Source organism: Cheilinus undulatus, linkage group 21, assembly GCF_018320785.1.
Source record: "Cheilinus undulatus linkage group 21, ASM1832078v1, whole genome shotgun sequence".
NCBI classification, from domain to species: domain Eukaryota; kingdom Metazoa; phylum Chordata; class Actinopteri; order Labriformes; family Labridae; genus Cheilinus; species Cheilinus undulatus.
This window is the reverse complement of record NC_054885.1, coordinates 14,471,999-14,495,966: the sequence shown is the minus strand read 5'-3', so window position 1 is coordinate 14,495,966 and position 23,968 is coordinate 14,471,999. Positions and strand designations below refer to the sequence as shown.

At 39.7% G+C, this 23,968-nt stretch overlaps 2 protein-coding genes across 2 annotated transcripts in view; both read right to left on the bottom strand.

Annotated features, from left to right (window-relative positions):
- The window catches only part of llgl1 (LLGL scribble cell polarity complex component 1), a 47,896-nt gene extending 32,595 nt beyond the window's left edge, over positions 1-15,301 (bottom strand). The window contains exons 1-2 of the mRNA XM_041777770.1: positions 14,999-15,301; positions 9,437-9,534 (exon numbers count right to left, since the gene is read on the bottom strand). Of these exons, the coding sequence (XP_041633704.1) occupies positions 9,437-9,534; positions 14,999-15,079 (179 nt within the window). The 5' untranslated portion in view covers positions 15,080-15,301. The remainder of the gene's footprint in view (positions 1-9,436; positions 9,535-14,998) is intronic.
- A 1,958-nt stretch (positions 15,302-17,259) lies between these two features.
- myo15aa (myosin XVAa) overlaps positions 17,260-23,968 on the bottom strand; it is a 41,054-nt gene continuing 34,345 nt past the window's right edge. The window contains exons 50-66 of the mRNA XM_041817511.1: positions 23,771-23,845; positions 23,278-23,480; positions 21,514-21,638; positions 21,353-21,416; positions 20,946-21,018; positions 20,735-20,808; positions 20,559-20,641; positions 20,338-20,468; positions 20,142-20,236; positions 19,660-19,737; positions 19,450-19,546; positions 19,177-19,337; positions 18,522-18,655; positions 18,270-18,403; positions 17,857-17,990; positions 17,471-17,611; positions 17,260-17,372 (exon numbers count right to left, since the gene is read on the bottom strand). Coding sequence (XP_041673445.1) covers positions 17,271-17,372; positions 17,471-17,611; positions 17,857-17,990; positions 18,270-18,403; positions 18,522-18,655; positions 19,177-19,337; positions 19,450-19,546; positions 19,660-19,737; positions 20,142-20,236; positions 20,338-20,468; positions 20,559-20,641; positions 20,735-20,808; positions 20,946-21,018; positions 21,353-21,416; positions 21,514-21,638; positions 23,278-23,480; positions 23,771-23,845 — 1,904 coding nt within the window. The 3' untranslated portion in view covers positions 17,260-17,270. The remainder of the gene's footprint in view (positions 17,373-17,470; positions 17,612-17,856; positions 17,991-18,269; positions 18,404-18,521; positions 18,656-19,176; positions 19,338-19,449; positions 19,547-19,659; positions 19,738-20,141; positions 20,237-20,337; positions 20,469-20,558; positions 20,642-20,734; positions 20,809-20,945; positions 21,019-21,352; positions 21,417-21,513; positions 21,639-23,277; positions 23,481-23,770; positions 23,846-23,968) is intronic.

The following is a 23,968-nucleotide window of genomic DNA, read 5'->3' as shown; positions in this document are numbered from 1 at the left end:
GCATACATTATACACCTAACTTGTCACCATCATTTTCTTTATATTATTTGTACCATTCTTGTCTTGACTATGTATGTGTTGACTTATATGGACAGTGTTATTTGTTACAGATAGCAGCCCTCCTTCACTGCACATCAAAGTCATCTTGGATAATAACAGAAAAAAATTATAGCATAATGGAGCCTTTTGGCTTTTCACAGGACTAAAAAAATTGTTGCTAACATCAATACTTAAAATATTGCAGCTTTCATCAGTGGATAAATGACTCAATATCCAATGTTTTGACTGATTTGGCAAATGTTAGCAGTTTCACAGACGGTTAAGTAGCTATAATCTAATATAAACAAGCCTGTTACTTCGAGCAACAATGCTACGAGCTGATTTTGGCACTCCAACCTCTTTTCAGAGACTTCGTTAGCAAGTTCACACCAACACTACAACAAAGCTCCATCTCTCTCCTTTAGCTTTCTTCCTTAATCTGGGACCTTATTTCAATAAAATCAGGCCACCAGTTATCGGCTGTTGTGTGCACTTTTTCTGGTGCTCACAACGTGCATTTAGCAAGCTGTTCACACTGTTCAACTTGTCAGGACCACACACCTCCTATCTCCACAGTCAGACCTTCAAACTCACGGCCAATTAGATGAGAGCTTGGGTGTTAATGTGAAATCTGGACAAACAGAGTGAGGTAGGAAAGTCATAAAAAGCAAAACATGACAGAAAGAGTGAGGAAAGAGTTACTGTGGATATTATAAAGTAAAGACGGCAGAGAGTAGGCAATGTGTGGGTGAAAAAAGAAAGAGGGAGGAGAAGGTGAGTGGTGGGAGGATGGCTGAGTCTGCATCTTTTACTCTTTTAGAAAGCTACCACATAAACAAATATTGAATTTATTACACACAGAAGACAAAAAAGAATGTAGTTTATGTAACATTTGTTCTGTTTTCTTGACAAAAGAGTCTCTGATCCAAACCACAGTCTGTGCAGCTGAGCATTAAAACAAATTAAAGTGTGAATAACAGTCTGGTAATTAAAGGGCAGGAAAAGCTGAACAGCAGTGCTACTAAAGGGGAACTTTGTTGCAAAATGCAAAGGGAAATTCACAGATTTTAAAACAAACTGACAAAATATGTGAACTCTCAGGATGAATCAGCATCTCAGAAATTACTAACTTAGTCTGTCATCCCTGTTTGCAACTTGCACTGTCCTCTAGGGGTTGGAATCACTAGTGGCCCCATGATACGATACTATCACGATACTTGGGTCACGATTCGATATTATTGCGATTTTAAACATTTTGCAATACACAGAGTCTTGCGATAGCCTACCATATATTGCAATCTATTCCATTTTTTCAACTGTTTAGCTGATTTAGCATTAGTCTTGACCTCGTGTTTGCTGTATTTTCACAGTATTTCATTTTCATGCAACACTTCTTGCAAACCCCGTGTGTCATGTCCATCTAATTCGTGCCCTGCCTGCATGCCTAATGTCTCTGGTGCTGCCATATTGGTTGTTCTAATGTTCTCCTGCTCTATGACCGTCACCTCTGCCAACCTCACTGGACAAACAATTGATTTCATTTTTCCATTATCATAGACTTGGGTTCGTATAAGCAATAAATAAAAAAAAAATGATACTTGGTGGAGGAGGCAGTACAATATATCACCAAACAAAATATCACAATACTATGCTGTATTGATTTTTTCCCCCACCCCTACTGTCCTCTATAAAAAAACAGATAAAAGAGCAAATCTCAAAATAAAAAAACCAACGATCTAACAGTTCATCTCCAGTTTGAAATAAACCCAAGACACATGTGCCCTATTAAAAGGGTAAGAGCTCAGTGAAGGAATCCTTAAACCAAATTATGTCTTAAGTCAACTGTGCAGACTGAAAGGCACCAAAAAACCAGCACCTAACCTCACTAGTGCACATATGACATGTAAAACAATGCCGCCGTTAGTATAACAAAGTGATATGTGATAGACAACAGCTCAGTCTGAGTCCAGTCATCAGCTAGTTTTGCTTCAGCACTAAAAAAGCAGCCAAATAACAGGCCAAATGTCAAGTGTTTATATCTGTATGATTAATGTGAAGCAGAGTTTTAAGGTAAAAGCTGTGTCCACTCCTCTGTAAGTTCGTTGTCTGTGTTGACAGAAAAATAAAGTGAGTGTTTCCTTTGCACAGGGTCTTCCTCAGTCTGTTTGTGGCTTTAACACAAGCTGGGCTCAAAACAAACCGTCTTGGGCACAGGGTTGCAGCGACTCGTATCACAATGGCCTAAACAACTGTTTTAAAGGTGTGTTTAAATTGATGATTTGCTTTTTTTAAGGCCAAGATGCTTCAAAGAATCAGGCCATAGCATTAAACAAGATCAGAGAAGCATCTCTAAACATGGTAGCCAGCACTGCTCTTGAGTTAAATCAATGATAAACAAAGGTCTGTAACTTTTGTTTTCTGAGTGCTTTTGTTGTGAATACCCACATTAGCAAATGTGATGCTTCCAGGAGCAGCTTGACACACCTCAACAAAAGAGCAATGAAACTAGAGGTACAATGAACCAAGAGACTTATTAAAACATTTTTCTGTGATCTTACACTCAGACATGACTCTAGTATGCCATCACAGGTTCGTCTTAGGGGGGAGAGGGGGAACTATTCCTTGCACCAACATTGCCTGTCAGTGTCTGTCCTTCCTGATATTTCATATTCCAAGATTCTTGCAAGTCAATTCGCCCACAGTGGAGAAACAAATGAAATGACCCCATCATCATCTATTAATCATTAGAATGCCCACACTGTGATGCTTAAAAACATGCAGATTATTTAGGCACATGACCAAGCTTCAACACTGTTAAATCAGTAAACAGTGAGTGGAAAAGTGATCTGTAAAAAAATGCCAATACAATCCAGGGCATCAGTAGAAAACAGCGTGATCACCCTGTGAGGTGTGTGTTGGAATGTCAGATGGATGGGGGGGAGGTGACAGCTGCATGCACACACACAAACACACAGACCACAGCTATACAAGAGTGCAGCGTGAGTGTAAATATTAGCCTGTTCTCCTGCTGCTGGATTATCGATACTGAAGTGAAACAAGAGTTTCAGTGCGTTTAAGCACGTATATGATGGTCCTGATAAAGCTCAGTTTCATACTAGTCTGGCTAGCAGATATCAGAGTGAGTTATGCAAAGTTTTCATCACTAACTGATGCATTTCTAGCAAAAACTGACATGCAGACTTAAATACCCTCCAGTCTGCATGCACTTCTCATCCTCGGCAACTGCGCTGGTTGTCTTGGAAACCAATTCAAAAGCTTCCTTTATTAAGACTAGAGCACCCAACAAAGCTCTTACTCACCCAAAGTGGTCACACATATATTGGGGAGGGTTAACCCAGGGCAGCGCTACACGCATTCTTCAACAGGAGACAGACTCCCCAAGACCAACCCCCCCCATGCTGAACTCCCCTCAACATTGTCCTGTTCCCTGTGCCGAGCCCCCATCTGTGATAGAGGCTGAAACTCTCAGAGTGTAATACGACTCTGCCTTTATAAACACATAAAGTGGGAGAGAAGGAAGAGAGAGAACGTGAAGAGAAGGAGAAGAGGCGAAATCAAGCCTGGATGAAGAAAAGAAGTTCAAACAAAGACAAAAAAATCCAATTATTTAACAATTTTCCACTTCATGTTTGTAATTGAGTCAATAAACTCAGCGTTCACTCAGCCAAACTCTCTCTGAAGCTTTCGGTCTTGACTCCTGAACTTCTCTATCCACCCAGCACACACTGAACACAGCCATGTGTGTGAGATTCAAACCACACATCTGGCGCTAGAGGTTGGAAGAGTCTGTATGTGTATGAGTATATGTGTGTGTAGTTCTAGGTCAAACCAAAGTCAGCGTCTAGGAGAGATTATCAGGGAATGTGGAAACACATGCAAACACACCAACAACATACCTATTGATGATGACTATTATTGCTTAAAATTAAACACGTTTGCGGGTCAAAACAGTTTGTTTTAACGACCTTTCCCTGCAGCCTAATTACACGAAGCAGTTACAGACACTGATTATTAGTAGGCCAAGAAACCACTAGCCCATATTTGGAATGGGTATGCATTTATACAAACAAAATGGGCTTGATGTGACAAAAGTCAAACTGCATGATCGGAAAATGTAGGAAATTCAACAATTTAGAACAAGTTCTGCCCACATGAGAAACTGCACAGCAGCACTAGGAAAACAGGAAGTGAAACACTCACACTGTCAGTGGTACCCAGGCTTCAATGTTGATTGGATGGTGCGTATGTGACATCTAGCCAATCTGAAAGTGTGGGACATTAGTGAGACCCTGGGGAGTGAAAACAGACACAGAGGGGAAGACACGCTTTGCAGTGGAGCCTGAGCACTTTTTGTTAATCATCTTATTGACACAAATAATTGATAGGAATGCACAACATTGGATTTTTGCAGTTATCCAATACGCCAATTTTAACAAAATCCAGTCCTTAAAACACACTTAAAGGTGTGTAACTTTGGTCCTTAGAATGCAATTTAAAATGTAAGGAAGGAGGATGAAAAAAAAGACTCCAGACTTTTTGTCCAACCTAAAACTCCTTCAGACTTATTTTCATTTATGGCATAAATACAGCTGATAGATGGGTTTCAATATAATATATTCATATCTGCTCATACTAGTTATTCATTTCTTTTTAGCTAGTATTTTAGCTAGTAGTGATTTCTGCATAGAAAAAAGCTTTCAAAACTACCATATTTTGAGCTGTTAACAACTATGCGAAGCATCCAAAGTGTGAAAATAAAACCATTCTTAATTCTCTAGCTACTTTCGTGTCTTGAAAGTAGCGAAATATTTGGGCTGCAACAAAAAGTAAAAAAAAGAAGAAAAAAAAACACTCGCGCTGAAATGACAGCAAGCAGGAATTAAGACAGTCTTCATCTAATAATCTAATACCTGGATGAGCAGAGTCACACCCTGCTTGTGCATGGTCTGATTTCACAATGCTTTTTGGTTCAGTACAGTTTTGCAGTAGTTTAGCACATTAAGCTCTGATCTTGCCAGTATTTAAGTTTAAGACTAACTTTAAGGATTAATTTTTCTTTTTGCTTTTCGAAACCTCTAAATTTAACTTGTTCTGGGAACAACTCATCCAAGAATGTGTGGCATTAAATGCATTTCCTTATACTTCTGCAACTGTTTGGATAATGTTCCACATTCTGGCAGATTTTTCCAGCAGCTGGGACATTTAAAAAGTACCATGACTTGTCTGAACTTTGAAGATTAAGTTATTTTTTTAAGGTTTGCAAAGCCCTATAGTGCAGTGTATCCACTCCTCTGTCTTCACTGCTTCTGTTTATCTCCACCTCTTCCTCCTGTTCCCCCTCCATCCATCTCCCTCTGGGGTGCAAGTGCCTGGCACCACCAGTCTCTCAGTCTCTCTCTCTCTCTCTCCTCCTCTCTCGCTCTAAAAGCTGCGTCTCAAAGAGTTGATTCTCCAGACTGATGCATCTGCACAGGAACACACGAGTACAGCCAGCCTCCCTCACATACTGATTAAACAGCCATAAACTGTTGCATTAAACATACATCTCCATTCAACAGTGGAATGTTTGTGCTGATAAATCTTGTTACATGCTCTCCACGGCAGGACAAATTAAGCATGTGAGACAAGCATGAAACAAATATGCATAGCCAACACCCCAACATAAACTTAGAGTCTTCATTATCAAGAAATGATTCTTTAACAAAAAAGTTTTAAAAAATGATGTTTTGTCTGGAATCTCTGACACAACCGGTGCTCTAAGCCAAATGTTGGTTTGCTGCGATGCTTCTCCAGAGCCAAACCATAACTTTACGCTCCAACTTAAATCTGTGTTGCTCAAACAGACTGAGCTTTGCACAACCAGAGTATGGGTTTGGGGTTAGATCATCGCTGACCACAAGTGCAATCATGCATTTATGGTATGCAAGACCTCTAGGGATAAAAACATCATCCAAATACTCTATGAAATTATCATTATTTTGTTTTTGTTTTCATAGTTCAGGCTGTTTTCGTCACCGTAATCTAGAGGATGCAGGAGTGACATCATAAGGACTAGGAAGTTGCGATACAATATGAGACAAGGCTGTGCATCTTCCCAACTCTACTCTTTTAAATTCAATATAATTCATATTCCAATTATTCTGTTAATGATTTGATTAGATTTGATATCACAATGCATCATAATGGATTACATTCTCAATTTTCTATATTACTGCACATTCATCAATGATGACAAGCAGTCAGATAATTGTGAACCTCCTTTTTAATTGCTTGGAAAGTCCTTTACAAATCAACGTCAGCAAAAATGTCTTACAAAGGTCCAGCTATGGCTATTATATTCTGTTACTGTACCAATGCAATATTGTCCATGTCTATGTTGAAAGATACCAATAACAGTATCATCATAACACAGCGATTCTGTGATAACTGATACTGCAAGACAATAACATCATAATATCTGATCAGCTGGAGAATATGAAATGCCCCTAATGGGTGAAGTGGAGAATCAATTCATTTATCTACTGCAATTTGGTGCCAGCTGAATTTCCAGTGCTGTCTGACATTATCACATTGACTTCCTTTTCTATCCTGCCATCAGCTTCTTATTTGAGCAATTCATTTTCTGTTCATGCTACCCTCATTTATGTCATAAATGCCACTTTAGGGACCATGAAGTAGTGATGGATAACTCCAAGTTGCAGGGAAATCTGTCCCAAGCACTGTACTTTTGTTTTAATTAAAATAATGTATGTACCCTCGACACTGTGATATGATGGGATATAGATCAGATACCACAAAACATCAACTGAATAACATAAAATGCCCCTAAAAAAGATGAAGAGCAGGATGAGTCAAATCAGCAGGGAAATTTGTTAAAAGCACATCATTTCTTCAATAAAACTTTGATTTCTGACATCATTGCTTGAATAACTGTATTGCATTGGTCAGGCTGACAAGACACCACCTTCATTTTATTCCTCTGATACATCTTGAGTAGGAATACACAATACTACCAGCATATCATCAGTATATTATCTTTTAATGATAACTATCGTTATATCCAGGTCTAAAAATTTCTGCTGATGTTAACAACTGATAAACTGTCTGTAAATCCCGGCATATATCAGTTACAAATATCAACATTATAAATGTGTTTGTTGAGTTTTAGCCAGAACCAAAAGACCTACACCACCAGATATAAATGTGTTTTTTTAAACTTGAAATCTGTTTGAAAGACTTACATTCTTGGTCTGAACTATTACTATATTTATGAGTATTGATATTGTTATCAAATAAAATGAATTTGTAAAATCCAGCACATGGCCAAAAATCAATTATCCAGCATTCCTAGAAATAAGTATGGTACAGCTGAGTGTTTTTTTTGCAAATAGCTTGTCATACATGTGTAGTCCTTAGCCTGTCTCTTGAAATGACCCCAATATCAAACATAAAACCCAAAGCAAACATTGTATAAGTAAAAGTATGAGTGGGCAATATTACCACAAATTTACATCAAGGTATTTCTTTTGTTCCTTACCATTATTATATGTATTATATATGACAAATTAAAGGGACTGCACATCTTAATGCATGTCCAAGCCCTACAACATCCTTTCCTCCACTTGAACAAGCCTCTGACATGAAACTCAACTCATGTCTGTGCATTAGATCACAGACAGGTGCTTTTATAAGTCTCCATGTCTTCAGTTTTCAGTAATCTGTAAGGTTTTAAGTTTCATATCACTCCCGCTCAGTTGTGTTCAGCTACTTCCAAGAAATGCTCAATTTCCTGATATGAATAGTCATTATAAAAGCATTCAAACAACATAACATATGGGGAATTTAAATGTAAAGGACTTGTTGGAAATAACACCTATTTATCACTGAATTACCCTTGCTTTAGAAGAGGTACAATAAGCAGTGTTTACGGTAGGTCTTTTGACCACGATCACAGCCACAGCCTGGATTATCAAACCATCGTGGACTTAAAATAAGCTAGTCATTGTTTAAAACACACTTTCGAGCAGTGGTTTCAGCCACTGGTTCCCAACCTGGATTCTACGCCCCCTTAGGGGGATGCCAAAGATTACAGGGGGGTAAGGGTTTGTCTGCTCTGAGGTTATCAAATGAGGTTTGCATATATTGACTAAAACCAATGTAACACAAATTCTAGATGGTCTATAAAGAAGGTCTTTTGGTAGCACCAAATGTGTATGAGCTTTTTTTATTGGGATTTTATCACTAAAACGATTCAAGTTGAAGCTAATCTTTGACAGAAACAGAAAATGACAGAAATTGACAGAAATTTTTTTCTGTGTTGGTCCTGGGAAGGGCTCACCATTTTTGACACATGCTCCAAGGACAAATCACTGGTTTACACTGTTGTATCAGAGATACAAATGGCTGCTGTGCTGGGCTCAAAACAAGCAAGAATCCATCCATTCCAGCACATAGCCAGTGTTAAAGCCCCTAAAAGACAGATGTTGCAATCCCTACAATCATTAAACTTAAAGAGGAGATTACTCTGCAAAAGTGCACATTAACTAAAGACACTGACACCGGCTTTGACACGAGGAGGATGCCTTGCCATTTGTTTCATAAGCATGTAGGTCTGTCTAGCTCTGCTTTGTAAAATTCAGAGTGAAATATGCTGAAGGCCGGGCTGGAATATGAGCTGCTGTCTATCTCAAATCATTCTGTTAAGCTACTTTTATTAACCTGCTACCGTGGCTGGAGGGTTGAGTAATAAGTGGCATCAGCGTTGCCTTGTGTGTGCGCACTACAACCAAACGCCGTGTTTAAACCACTGAAGACAGTATAACAAAAATCCATTCTGTGGCAGGAGTATTACCAGTGATGGCATTTCTACCAGTTTACCGCCCACCACTAACACCAAGATTGTAAAACCTGACTGTTCCTTTCCTAGCACAGAAGGCACACACAGAAGTGCACTGCTCCACTCAAACGTTATATAAACAGCACTGCTGCAGATACATCTGATCAGTGTTTCTTTAACATTCTTGAAGCACTGTGAGTCATCATGTTCGCAGGAAAAATAACAACACTGGAGGAAACAGCAGCACAGCCATAACTTAAATAGATAAGCTTTTAGAAGATGGGATTTGAAAGAATCACTACAACCTGCACAAGACGCATGATCTTAAATCAAAGAGCCTGACGGATGCATGAAAAACTTGCATTAGCATCAATCCTGCAGAGCTGATTCAAAAATAAGAACACAAAAATGAAAGAACAGCAGTTTCCGTACCTTAGCAGCAGATGCAAAGAGGTTTGTCCTTTTAGTCGTAGTCACAAAGATTATTGACTTAAACAGCCAAATTATTAAATCTGGAAGGTGGTGATAACGAAAGGATACACTTTGATGGCTCCTGACTTTGTCCCGATGGCCATGAGCTGCAGCTTAGGGTCGAAAGCCAAAGCACTGGGCTGATGTGGGAATCCATGCTCCACAGTCTGGTGAAGAAGGAGACAGATAATCAGATGACACAGCAAAACAAGCAGATTTATCACCTTCCTTTTATTTTGTCTTATTTCTCTCCCTCTCTCTTTGTCTTTGTGTGTTTGCGCGCATCAGACAGCAGGGCGTCAAAAAGGCCGCCCCTCATAAAGTTAGAGGAAAGTCTTTAAAAAGCTCTGACAGCAGTAGCAGTGTTTTATTACCATTCTGTGCAGACTTTGTTAAATAGGATAATTATAAATTTACAGATTTTCCTTCTGCCCATCCTGCCATTGAGGACTGCGAGACAGCAGGGAAATCATTTAGATCTACTGACAGGAATAAAGAGGATTTCAAAAGTTTGTAAGGAGACATTTTAACCTTTTCTAAAGAAGTCAAAGGGGGCTTTAAAGATCCATGAGCAGACTCTGCAGACTCTGTGATATAAAATTCAGAGAGGGATTATCTTGGAGCTGAGATATGAGGTCAGACATTAACTCTTTGTTACTTTAAGTACCAGACTGATCTCACACGCTCACACCCACACATTTGCATAGTTGTCTCAAAGGAGCTGTCCTGCTGAGCGACCACCTCTGATAGTTGTGGCAGCTGCTGCCAAAGCATTTAAATGTCAGTGTGTATGTTGTCAAAAGTGCAACAAACACTTCATGGACTTTAGACATGATACATTCGGCGGATGTTTAAGCTGAGTACTTTTAACAATGCAGAAATTAGCCTGCAATTTGCTACAGTTGCTACAGTACATGAGAAGGTTTCAGCAAAAAGTTAACTTCAGGTCTCCATTCGGAAGTTGCATCTAAGAAAGAAGTAATGCAATGAAAATTTGAGGTAGAGTCTACAAAGAATGCAATGGCTTATGCTATTGACTTTGCACTGTTATAGTATGAGAAGGAACTACATGAGCTTTTATATAATATTCTTTATAGCAGAAGTAAATAGCAATTGATTAATCAAAATCAAATTAATAACTATTTGGTTATAGAGATTCATTGTAACTTTTCTGCTCCTGTTAGAAACTTCAGGTGTCAATTTCATCATCCTCGGAAGGTAAAACAGTACCTTCTATGACTTTCTTTGTCCTGTCAAAGCAAATAAAAATGTGAAAAAGCCAACTTGTCCATTACTAGCCTCATCTGCGGCTTTGGACTTCAGAGGATATTTATACACCCTTTGACAGCGTATACAGACATTTAAGGTGCATAAAATAATAAATCTTCTTGCTAATGATCTCGCTTGCCCTTTGTTTGCCGAATAAAATGGGAAAAATGTACCAATTTCAGTCGATGTATGACAAGTCAAAAACTTCTTTTTGCATAAACTACAGATTATTGAAATATCTGTATTTCAATTATCTGTAGTTGAATTGATATATGGTCAAAAACAAGAAACATTACAGCATAACAGCTCCAGGGAGCGCTGAGCCATCATGCTCGCTGCCATACAGCGTATTTCTTCAAACTATTTCAACAGAGAAGACCTAAGCTTCTCTATGGTCAGACCAATGGTTCCTGTAAAAAATAATACTCCACCCTGGCTCTGGGGAACAACACTTCAGCTCTATTTGCGGTCACAAGTTTAAAAAGACAAGAATCAGCCATAATGACAGGAAGAGGAAGTATGTGGGATGAATATTCCTTGTTGACAGCATTGATTTCCTATCAAGGTCCACAGTTTTGGAACCAATCTCTTAAGAATTCCTCTGTCAGTGGTGCACAAAAAGTCAAGGGCTAAAGCCTCGTCCACATGCAAGTTGAAATTTTTGACCACTGAGGTTTTCTGTGCGTTTTGACCCTCCGTACACTAGCGACAACTTCTCGTTGCCGCAGCTTTGGGTATCATTGGTGTGTCTAATGCTGACACACTTCAGGAGAGCATGGATGGGAGGAGTCAGCTGCCTGATAAGGAACAGCAGCTGCGTTTCTATGGGCACCTGGCATGCTATCCTGGGCCTGATACAACTCACCAAATACTGGGTGCCCAGGATCCGGGGAGCCGGTCGAGATGCTGGGGGCAATCGCATGCATCGTTGAAGGGGCAGCTGGGAGAGTACCCGGAAAGATGGGGCATGGGCTTGGAGTTGACGTGGCTAAGTGCCAAACCGGCATATGCTCCCATACATGATCTGACCTGATACACAAGCTTATGCTGGTTTCACCTGTTTGATATCACTGTTTTCATATTACTGGTTGAAACCAAAGTGCCCTGGCAGTGAAGTTACTCTTTGAAGACCTACCTGACACACTTAAATGTAGAATAAGTGCTGAGGATGGTTGGGTAGAGTTGGCAACCCTGCATTCAGGTTCCAGTGACTCCTGCACGTCATTGATCTTTCAGACATTGCAGGAATTCACTTTCAAACTTTACAATCCAAGGCTCATCTCAGAGTTTGATTTTTACAGAGAGTAGAAGAAGCAGAGGACATAGAGGGCAGAAAAATACTTAGACATAAAAACTAAATAGAGAGTCACAAATATCAAGGACAGCTCAGAGATGACACACAAGAGTGGAGAAGGAGAAAGGGACATCAGTGAATGTGATGAAGCAGAAACGGAGGACAGAGAAAAGACCAGAGCAATGGACATAGGGGAAAAGTAGGAAGACACTTTGTGTTCTGAGTAAAAAGGATCACTTTGTTGTTATGGACTGAGCGTGATGAAATGTGGCTGTCAACATCAAAAAGTTTGGACAGCCGCTCTCTTTGGGACACTCTGCTCCAATTTTTGAGTTTGCAGACAGGCAACGACCTAACCTGACCTGAGTTCAAAGCTGCCGCTGTTTGCACAGTGGTCTTTGACTCTATTGGCTGAAATGCAAACTCAAAGAGTTTACCAGAACAGTCAAGGTGAAAATATGCTGCTAGGGGTGGGAAAAATACAGAAGTGGCACTATATCCTCATTTTGACATGTTTGATGCAGTTCACTGGCCTAAAAGATTGATTTAAAGGAGGATAAGAAATAGACTGTCAGAATTAGGGTTAGATATTAGGGTTGATTTTCAGTATACCCTTCATCATAAAATCAATTTACAGTGCTGTGAAAGGCATTACCCCCATCCTGATGTTTTTTTTTTGCATATTTGTCACACTTAAATGTTCCTCATTATCAAACAAAGTCTTATATAAGACAAAGATAACCCAAGTTAATGATGATTTAATTTATCAAGAGAAAAAAAATTTCCAAACCAACCTGACCCTAGGTAAAAAAGTAATCCCCCCTCCTTGTGAAATCATGAATTAACTGCTTAAACACATTTGTTGGAAAGCTGGGTTCAGTTTCACTCACCACACCCAGGCCTGATAACTGTTAGACCTGTTGAATCAACAAATCACTTTAAAGAGCTAGCAAGCAATTTGAAAGGCCTTGGAAGTCCAGCAAACCATGCTGAGGGCCATTAACCACAAATAGAGAAAACTTGGAACAGCACTGAACCTTCCCAGGATTGGCTGACCAACCAAAATTACTCCAAGAGAATTTTTAAAAACAATTGAATACATTTTTTTTTGTTTATTCTGTGTCATGTTCAAGTTATTTAATTCAACAGAACTCAAAAAATGTTTTTTTTTAGTTTTTAGAATAAAGACATTTAAACTCTAACGTTATTTTACATACAGCTTTGGAATATCCATGAAAAATTTTAGAATAAGGGACCCCCCTGGAAACATCCAAGTCATCAATCAATCAAGAAAATAATCATCCGATTCATCAATGATTGAAATCATCGTTTGTTGCAGCCCTAGTGTTCATGGTTCAATAATTTGAAAAAAAAAACTGGGCATATATGGCATCCATGGGAGCATTCCAAGGCCAAAGCCTCTGCTCACCAAAAATAACACAAAGGCTTGTCTCACATTAGCCAAAAAAACATCTTGATGCTCCCCAAGACTTTTGGGAAAACATTCTGGGAACTGACAAGGCAAAAGTTGAACTTTTTGAAACGTGTGTGTGCCATTCAATCTGGTATAAAACTAACAAAGCATTTCATGAAAAGATCATACCAACAGTGAAAACATGGTGGTGGTAGTGTGATGGTCTGGGGCTGCTTGGCTGCTCCAGGACCAGGTCCTAATTGATGGAACCATGAATTCTGGCCATCAGTTTGTGACCTCAAGCTCAAGCGCACTTAGGTTACGCAGCAGTGCAATGATCCGAAATACTCTAGCAAGTCCACCTCTCAATGGCTTGAAAAAAATGAAGATTTTAGAGTGGCCTAGTCAGACTCTGGATTGAAATCTGAATGAGATGCTGTGGCATGACCCTAAACATGCTGTTCATGCTTGAAAACCCTCCAGTGTGGCTGAATTAAAATAATTCTGCAAAGAAGAGTGGGCCAAACTTCCTCCACAGCGTGTGAAGGATTCATTGCCAGTTAACACAAACACTTGCTTGCAGCTATTGCTGCAGACAGCTGCACATCCAGTTATTAGGTTTAAGGGGCAATTACTTTGTCACATATGGCTGGATTGATTTTTCCTGTTATAAATGAAATATTTACTGCATTTTGCATTAACTGAGCTAATCTTTGGCTAATATTTTATTGTGACAAATATGCCAAAAATAAGAAATCAGGTAGGGGTTGAATACTTTTTCACAGTGCTGCATATTCACACCAAAGGAAGTGTAATTTTTTTGTATGAAAAACTTCAGAAAATCAAAGCAGAGTTGTTATCTGGTAAAACATCTTGACCTTGAGTGTGGTATTGCTTTAATACAATAGTTCAATAACCATGGTACAGAAAAAACGGTATTAAAAAAGACGATAGATAATGTTTGCTATGCCAATGTAAGTAGTCCTATCTGAAAAAGCCAAACATGCATTCTAGATACTTGATTTGTGTATGTTTTAAGTTTTAGTTACATCAAAGGTAATTTATGTATTTTTCACTTCCTGTTAGAACACCTGGCTCAGGCGGAGTGATACACATCGTAAAAAGTTACAGTGATGTTGTGCTCTATATCAGCACTCATGGAATGTCTGTTGTCCAATCAGAACACTCGCTCTGATCAAACCGTTGGATAAAGCAATACAGCTCACACATCACTCACATTAAGCCTCATACTTGCTGCCATACCAACTAATCCTTTTAATGTGCAGCCTGATAATCCCCATCACTGACATAATCTGTTGTAGTTTGGTTAATTACAGCCATGATTGGGCTATTAGAACAAGTTGAAACTTCTTCCTCGCGAGCCTTAGGTTGAGGCCAATGAACACATACAGACGCATACATGACACAAACAGCAACAAAGCGTCCAAGTCGGCCGTCCATCAGCAGCAGTTCACTGCAAATGCCTGTTTCTAGCAAGAAACAGCTAGAAAGGAGCGGCCGAGATGGAGGAGAGGTGGGGGGTGAACACTGCAGAGTACTCGACTAAAATCTGGGTCCCGTAATGAGATAGAAATGTAGTTTTGGGGAGCACGAACCCCTCTTCCTTTCCCTCTCTTCGGGACCGTTACTTTACCTTGTTGAAGGCGAAAAGCTCCTGTTTTATCTTCTCCCTCTGCGGGTCCGTGCCCTGCCGACGAAACCTAAACTTCATCATCTTGACGCCGGGTAAAGAGGACGACAGGGTTGGTCGGGTTAGGGAGGGAGACGGGGAGGAAACCACGGAGACAACAAACCGGCGGTGGGAGGCGGTTTTAGCCGTTAGACGATGCTAAAAGCTAGCTAGCTGACTGGCCCATGGAGGCTGAAAGCGGGGCTGCGACGCTGCTGCTGCTGTGTGCTGCGGCTCTCCTCCCTCCTCTCTCTCCCTCCTGGTGCTGTCTAGGTCGTGGTGGGTTTGACCACAGCCCCCGCCCCCCGCCTGAACTCCCCTCATCCCGGTTCACACGGACCTCGTTGTTTTTAACCAATGAGAGCGAAAAAATCTGCGAGCAATTACGCAGAAACGCCCACACAGCACAGCAAAACGCTTTGGAATGGGGGGGTGCTCGATTTGCAGCACAGGACGCACCGGATAATCATTTCACATACAACGATCCCATAAGGAGATTTATCGGTAAATCCACTTAATAAAAACAAACTAACATTCATAAACGGCTATAATAGCTAATAAAGTCAAAGGCAATTTACAGATATACACCTTGTTAAGTAATTAAAATCACGTCAATTACCGGGATTAAGCAAAAAATCACTGACATTATGTTTACTACTTTCCTTGAGGGAACTTTGCTATCCCCCAAAGAAGAAAATAGATGAATTTCAGTAACCAGCCATTTCTATTTGGGTTTGATATGTTTATAATCCATTTTGCGATTTTTTTTTTAAATGATTGGTTTATTTTTCATACTTAATCCTCCTGTTGCCTTGAGAATTTCTACCGTGAATAAAATTCCCGAACCATAGATAATTATTGTAAAAACTTTATTGGACACCACCTTTCACATGCATCGTCACGTGCAACAGTTATTTACAAAAAAAATATACGTGCATTGTAAAAATAATTTTTTATTAGTGCAAAGAGTTAATTTATGTGGCCTTTATCTGTAATTTCATCACTTCCTATCCCCAGTTTCATTGGATGTAGATAAAACAAAATAACTCATTGAAATCTAAAAGGGAATGCAACATAAAAAATACAAATTTAGGCTCACTTATATTTCATATAGGTTACTTTTGCATGTATGCCCATAAAGCAAAATTTCAGGTCAAACCTCAACCATTTGTTGAAGTAAAAGATTTCATAGTTTGAAATTTAGTGTTACATCTCAGTAATGCATATCAGATTGTCTGTGCAGAGTAAACTACAGCAGGTGTCTCGACTATTGTACCATGCAAATCCACATTTTAAATCAAGTCTAATATGATTTTATAACTCTCCTTAAGGTATTAAGTTACATCCATAATAATCTCTGTCCTTTGAAGCAGGCATAGCAGACAGGCTCTTAAACGGTTTTGGCTTAAAAAATCAAACTAAAAACATGAATTAGTTCAGTTTGAAAGGAGACTTTTTCAAAATATGAGTTCCACTTTTAACTGCATTCAAGACACATGCATAAAGTAGCGATGTTTGTACACATCTGAAATGAGCATGTCTGTAATACCAAATCCAGAGTTCCTTTGGAAGTTTCTCAGTTTTCTGATTATATCTCAAGAATCAATTGAGCTTTTTTTTTTTTTTAGCCAAATGTGCCAACAAAGACTTGTTCCAGGTTCTAAAGTAAGATATTTTCTGATTGTGAGGTTTCAAAGAATTTCACATGATCAAACGTGACTTCAAAATAAAAATAAACATGGATGACTATCGATATCCGCAGGTTGCTGTCTCTTCATGTGTAGAAGTTGCAGCAAAGATCATAAAACAAGGAAAAGGATATGGATGAAATCCTGACCGGAATGAAGGCAAAGTTGTGTTCATGTTTGTAAGTGGTGAAAGTATGTAACATCCAGCTGGTGACACTGTAAGGTCTGCTCACTCTCACTGGTTGTTGTGGATATTCTATCATAAGGTATTTTAGCCAAAAACTGTAAATATCAAATGTGTCTGATATACAATTCGAAGTCTGAGAGGCAATGATGCAGTTTGGAGCAGTAAAATTATTGTGTTCACACCCCACACAATGAGCCTCAACTCAGAGAATAGCTGTAACCTGTCACCAACATCCAATCAACATGTTAAACAAACAATACATTCACATATAAAAACTTCTATTTTGAAATAGAGGTAGATACAGTACATTTATGAGGCAAGCAATATGATTTCTCTCTGTGTGTTAATGTGCACGTTTGTGCTATAGCAGGGTGATTTCACTTGGTGGCAAAGTTAGTCTCTTTTCTCTGACTGACAACATGTTTTCCATGTGCATTGCGATGACTCGGCACAGCTCCAGACCCTACAGAAACAGAGGAACAAAAGGTGTAATGCATCTTACTTCACACTTAAGTTAGTTTCAAGAATCAAGGTCCTTTTTTGTATCCCACACACAATCACCTGCTCCAGCTGTAGCTGTGTGATGCGTTGGTTGAGCAGGTCTCCTAACATGATCTCCACGTATGGATAGCTGGAGCCTGAAGTTGGTCTCTGGGTGCGAGTTGACTGGACCTCTTTCAAAGGGAATCGCACCATAGTTTCCTTAAGCACACCCAAAAACATAAAGATATGTCAATATGCAGCCAATAAAGGTAAGAAAAACCTTTTAAATCACATTCTTACTGGCAAATATGCACAAATATACGTTCAACACCAACAATGCAAGATTTTATATTAAGAGTCCGCTTCCATTTAGTCAGCTTACATGACGACCAGCAGAGGGAGCCAAAGCTTTTGTTTGGATTAGCTGTGAGGGAATGGCATGTATATGTGTAACTGTGACCTACATGAGTATCCTTGTTAAGGAAGTGTAGTCCATTCAGATTAACAGCCAGGATGCATGGTGCATGGATGGAGGATGAGCTGCAGCTCTGGATGTAGAAAAAAGAGGAGCCGAACATGGGGAAAGCACTGACCAGACCTGCATTCAAACAAAGAGTTAGTAAATTACAGGACAAATCCTCTTTTTTAAGTGCATGACAAACTTGCTTTGTACTTATAGACTCAAATGTTTATTAAATTAAAAACTATGAACTTGTGTTATGTCTTTCAGTAAAGTATTTAAAAGCACATTTAAGATAATTTATTGAGAGCCAAACAAGTGCCTTTCGGGGAACATTTTAGCTAAAAAATATAATAGTATAATGAAATAGACGACAGAGATTTAACCTGTGCCATACATACAAAGATGCAGTCTTACCAAGGAACTGTGCCCGGGCCTGATGTGGATTAAGAGGCTGGACATGCTGCATATGTTGAGTTGTCATATTTAGCCACGGCTGTGAACCCAGCTTACCATAGAATGGTGCAGGGATACACTCCTGCACTTCACGGCTGAAAACCAAACGTACACAAAACAAGGGTGTCAACATTTTCTACGCTTTGACTGATGTTTTAGACTAGAAACGTTCTTCTTGTAAACTAGAGTAAGAGTATGTGTGCATATGCATACAGGGTGGGCAGGTAGATGGTGTCTTTGGCACGGTGCTGCAGGGCAGCCAGTCTGGCAATCTGCTGCAGATGTTGCTCGCTGGCCTTTCCCTGGGGAACCACACTCAGCAAGGCCTTCAGATAGTCTGGTAACACCTAGACAAAACAATAAAGCATTTTTAAAAAAATTGATGTGTTTTCTGTCTTGTTGACTTGCTCATTTGGTGGTAGATGCTTCAAGATTTTGGGATGGATACTTAATTTTTTATCAAAGGTCACAAGGGAGAACTCAAACTTTAGTGAAAGTTCACAGTATAAGCAGCAAAACTGACTTAAATTGTATGTATGAAAAGTGAGTACTGTTATGTCACTTTTTACTTTTTGTAACAGTTTTAACAAATTTGCATAATTTATACGTACTGTATATAGTTAAGCGTTTCTTGCACCTGGGGTAAAGCCCTATCCATAAGATCAAATGATGCGTTTTTGGTTATAAGTTATGTTAGTTATGGAAAGTACAGGCTTAAACTTGTTGGATTTTATAAGATTATGAAAATTTTCTTGCCCTCAGAAAGGCCAAATGTTCCTTAAACATGGTGGATAAATATGAGCCGTTCTAATAAAAAGAGGGGTAGAAACAGGGCATCATTTGTTCCAGATGTTTTTTCGACCTCTACCTGATTGTAGTGCATGGTGACATAGAGTTCATTGTCCAGTTTGAGAGGCAGACTCCAGATGACTCTCCTGAACCACAGACTGTAGTTGGCGTCCACAGGCTCTGCCTCTGTTGCAATGTCCAGGATGTATTCTCGTTTGTTCAGGGGACGTACATTCTGACCTATGCATAAAAATGCAGAAGTATATCTAGTTATCTAGTTTTTGTCAGTATTTATGGCAAAGAAAATGTTTGCATTTCAGGGCTTCACACTGACAAGATTGATCCTTGTTACCTCTGTGTGTTACCAGAAAGACAGCATATTCGTCCAAAGCTTCCACCCGTTGAAGTCCCATCTCATAGCAAAGCTCCTCGATGACATCCAAGGCAACCTGAAATCCATACATAACCAGCATGAGCCCTCATGTGAACCTTTGGTTTTCTTTTGTATAAGATACACACTAGCGTGAGCCTTCATTATGCTTAAAATGTTTGTGGTACTCACAGAGCATGTCTTGATTTTCAAGTGTCTTTCGATCCCTCCTGGCAGCAGGAACAGCTGTCTCTTCGAGCTCCGTCCAGCCTGGGAAAAAAAAAAAAAAAAAAACAGCCAGTCAGAGGGATTTGTCTCGAGTTAACACCAAGACAGCTGACAGTGAGAGAACTAAGGAAAAAGCAGCTAAACCAAAGCATGAACTCAAATATTCTTAGATTAAATATTCAAAGAGACAACGTCTAAAATTGTAGCAATTATTGCCTTCTAATTCCGTCATATGCCATCATGACACTACAAAGCTTTTTTGTTGGTCATTTGTTGGTCAAATAGCACCTTGTGTCTTTCCTTAATCTGGTCAGTATGTTTACAGGTCGATCAATTACAAAGCATTCAGCTCTGTTGACTTCTGGATCCCCTACTTTTAGCTGTACAGCAGTAAATCAATGTTTGAACTTCCCATCTTGAATGCAACTCAAAAAAAAAAGACTAACCAGCATTGCTTTGAGCTCCATGTTGTTAGGAAACTGTGTACGCCCGCCATATTGAAACGTCCTTCTCAGATTCTGCTCACAAGCTTTGGCAATACCTGTCAATCAAGAATATCAGCAAACTGACACTTAAACCAGCAATAAGTATGAAAACGGATAACAAGTGTGAGGCTTTCTGGGTTACTGATTGGTAGTCTACCTTGATACTGCATCCCAGGGCTTTCACAGGCATCCTGCAGGAACTTTAACAGAAATGGCTTCATAACATCAGAGCATCGATGGAAAGCTGCCAGGATGTACAACAGCCTCCATCCTCTCTGACAACTGTCCCTACATAAAACAGAAACACAGCTGAAAGTTTAAAGCCTTCCATTGGCCACCCCAGCATTCACTTTAATCTCAAATGTAGATGAGTCTTACGGCTTAGAGCTGGTGTTGGAGGTAATTTGCTTCATCACCTGGCAGTATGCTTCATCCTTTATCAGGCCGTGGTCGCCACTTAGCTAGATTTAGGAGGAGATTTAAACAAACTCGTCAAAATACTGGGTTTTTGTCAGGCTTATTGTTGCAGTCACTGCATTTCATTGTTTGTGTACCTTCAGTATAGTGGTCACCAGGTCCTGTTCAGTCTGACCCTTCATTGGAAAGTCTCCCATAAACTTCATTATAGCTGTAAACCATGAAAAAATCATCCTAAACATCTTATCAATAATCCAAAAATTGGTACCTAGGTCTTTTATCTTTTGTATCAAAGAGGTGTTGGTATTATCTGATTTTACTAGTGTCCTATTGTAGTTTAAAACTCACCTAAAAAGATGTCAGCAGCCACTCTGTTCATCCCGCTGTCGGAGAAGTCGATAAGAGACTCCTGGATTGGAGACTTGAGGAATAAATGGTTAATTAGAGCAGTAGCATAAAAAAACCCAGCATAGATGGTGCAAAATGTTAGTTCTTCCTCACCAATCATTCATAATCAAGAAGAGACAGGAAAACATCTTAATATTTTGTAAATGGAACAGACTGACAGTCATAATCGAGGTACAATAACTTTCACAACCTGGCAACAGTGAGCCTGCTGAGAAGCTCTGAAACTGACTTTGTGGGAGCCTCCAGCACAAAAACAGCATTAGCTGACATACACTCCAAATGAACTAAACATGTTTTGATTCCTATTCAAGAATAAAAAGACATAGAAATTTTTGTTATTCATTTACCTTGGAGAATTTGACCATGTCAGCAGGGTCCCTTCCATCCTTCCCCTTTTTGGCTTTCTGATCACTGAGGGTGAAATGAAGTTTGAGTTCATGTCCATCTCTTATGTTAAAGACTTTTCACACACTATCCATGTTATTTCAGTGGTACTAGATGGACTGACCCTCTGTTCCTCTGCGCTTCTCTGAAGTACTTCTTGGCAAACTCAGTCATTTGGTACTGGCTGCTATGAAGCGGCAGAGCCTCCAGTTCAACACTGATGCTATCTCCATACCTCTCATTTACTACCTGATACACACAAAAGAACACACAAAAGAACAAACAAAGCTAAGATTTAGTTCCACTTAAAGGAAAAACAAAGATATAACTACATTCAGGATATTTCCATCTTTTTAAACCTAAAATTTTATATGTTGAATCAACAGCCTCTGAAACCATAATATCGGGGTGTTATTAATGCTGAAACCATCATCTTATTCCTATTATGAGCTCTGTACCTTGACACATCAGATCTTTTTTTCTGGTGTTTAATAAAAGCATAAAAATCATTTTTCTTTGTTTTAAAGAAAAGCCCTAGTTCCAAAAAAGTTGGGGCAATGTGTTGATTTTATATAAAAACAGGATGCAATGATTTACAAATCTCCTAATCCCATATTTTATTCACAGTACAACACAAATACAACATCTAACATATTAGATGGTAAAACTGAGACATTTTACCATTTCATGAAAAGTATTCGCTAATTTTGATGTTGATGGCAGCAAAACATCTCAAAAAAGTAGGGACAGGGCCATGTTTACTATTGTGTAGCATCCCCTCTTTATAACGACAGTCTGTAAATGTCTGGGAAGTCAGGGGACCAGTTGCTGGAGTTTTAGGAGAGGAATGTTGTCCCATTCTTGTCTGATGTAGGATTTTAGCTGCTCAACAGTCCTGGGTCTTTGCAGGATTTATTGTTTTATGATGAGCCAAATGTTTAGAAATCTGCAACCTGACGTCATCCATCCTGCTGGCGAGGCCCCTGGGAGAAAGATGCTCAGTATGACAGGTTTGTGTGGGGCTGCTTTTAGCCTAGCCTGCAGCCTGGCTTGTTTGCCCCGCTTCTGTCTTCTCGTATAATGCCGTCTCTGCCTCCTCACCTCGCTGTAGGTGTTGTGCTGCTCCACGTCCTCCTCCTGTCAGTCTCCGAGCGCCCCGTTCTCTGGATAATCTCCATCAGGTGTAAACTCTGTGGGCACGCTGTCAGTTCTGGTGTAAGTGTAGGGCTTTGTTTTGCTGCTAGTGACGGAGCACCGGGCCACTGCGCCGCCCCATGCTACCTCAATAGGTAGCATTCTGTAGTCTCCTGTTGATCAGGCAGTGTTCTGTGGCAGTTGCTGGCAGATGTTAGCTTTTAAGCTAGCCAGGAGTTGTAGTTGAGACTGAAGTCTTCTTTTCACCTTGTTTTGGGTTTTTCTTGATGGAAATTACCCGTTCTTTCTCCTGCGTTCTGGACCATCCATCTTCTTTGTTTTCACAGGTTTAAACATGTGTTGTCAACTTAATTGTGAAATAACTCTACAAGTCCAAGCTACAACTTATAAGCGCATCTTTCTTGCTGCCAACTGCTCTGGTTGCCCGGCTCTCCAACCGTTTTTTGTTAATTCCTCTAACTTTCTAGCCTTTTGTTTCCCTGTCCCAACTTTTAAAGGTGTATTGCTGCCATCAAATTCATAATAAGCTAATATGTTGAATGAAATGGTAAAATGTCTCAGTTGCAACATCTGATATGTTGTTCATGTTCTGTTGTGAATAAAATATTGGTTTATGAGATCTGCACATCATTGCACATTTTTTTTAACATTTTACATAACACCTCAGCAATTTTGAAATTGGAGCTGCAGTTCCAGCTCACACACAGTTAAGTAAAAAACTTCCTGTCTGCACCTCCATGGAGAGGTCAAGCTCGTGGGCAGCCACTGCTGAGCCCATCGCCACAGCAACAGCAGCCGATGCAGCCACCCGTCCTTGCCGGTCTCGGGGTTCTGCACGCTCAGCAGGGAGAACGAGGAAGTCTGGAGCTGCCACAGGACGCACATAATCACTGGGAAACACTCCTGATTTACCACACACGGCACCAAACCGCCAGCCTAGACGCACACATAAACACAAACCAGAAAATACAGTATTTACAGTCAGTGAGAGGACACAGAGAAGTGAAACTAACAGAAAAACTTAAATAAAACACAGAAAAAGCTAAAACTATCGCCTAATTGTGTCAAATATAAAAACTGAAAAAAAATCTGTTTGATCAACATCCTCAGTGAAATCAGGAAAATGAAGTAAAAAGAAATTAGAGATGGAGCACAGAGGTTTTGGTTTGAAGAAAGATCACAGCAAACACACACAAGCATGAAAGCAAGCAAGCTGCCAAACCCACCAAACTCTGATGTTTCTCTCTTTATCTCCTCCAGCAGCATGACCTTCTTCCTCACTATGCAGCCGTAACGTTTGCCTGAACACATTCACACACAGCGTGACACAGCGAGACAGTGCGGTGAATGGCTCACAGACACAGACAGCAGGTTGGCGTTTCATGCATTTTATGCATTTCTGACTTTAAAGTCACTGTATATAT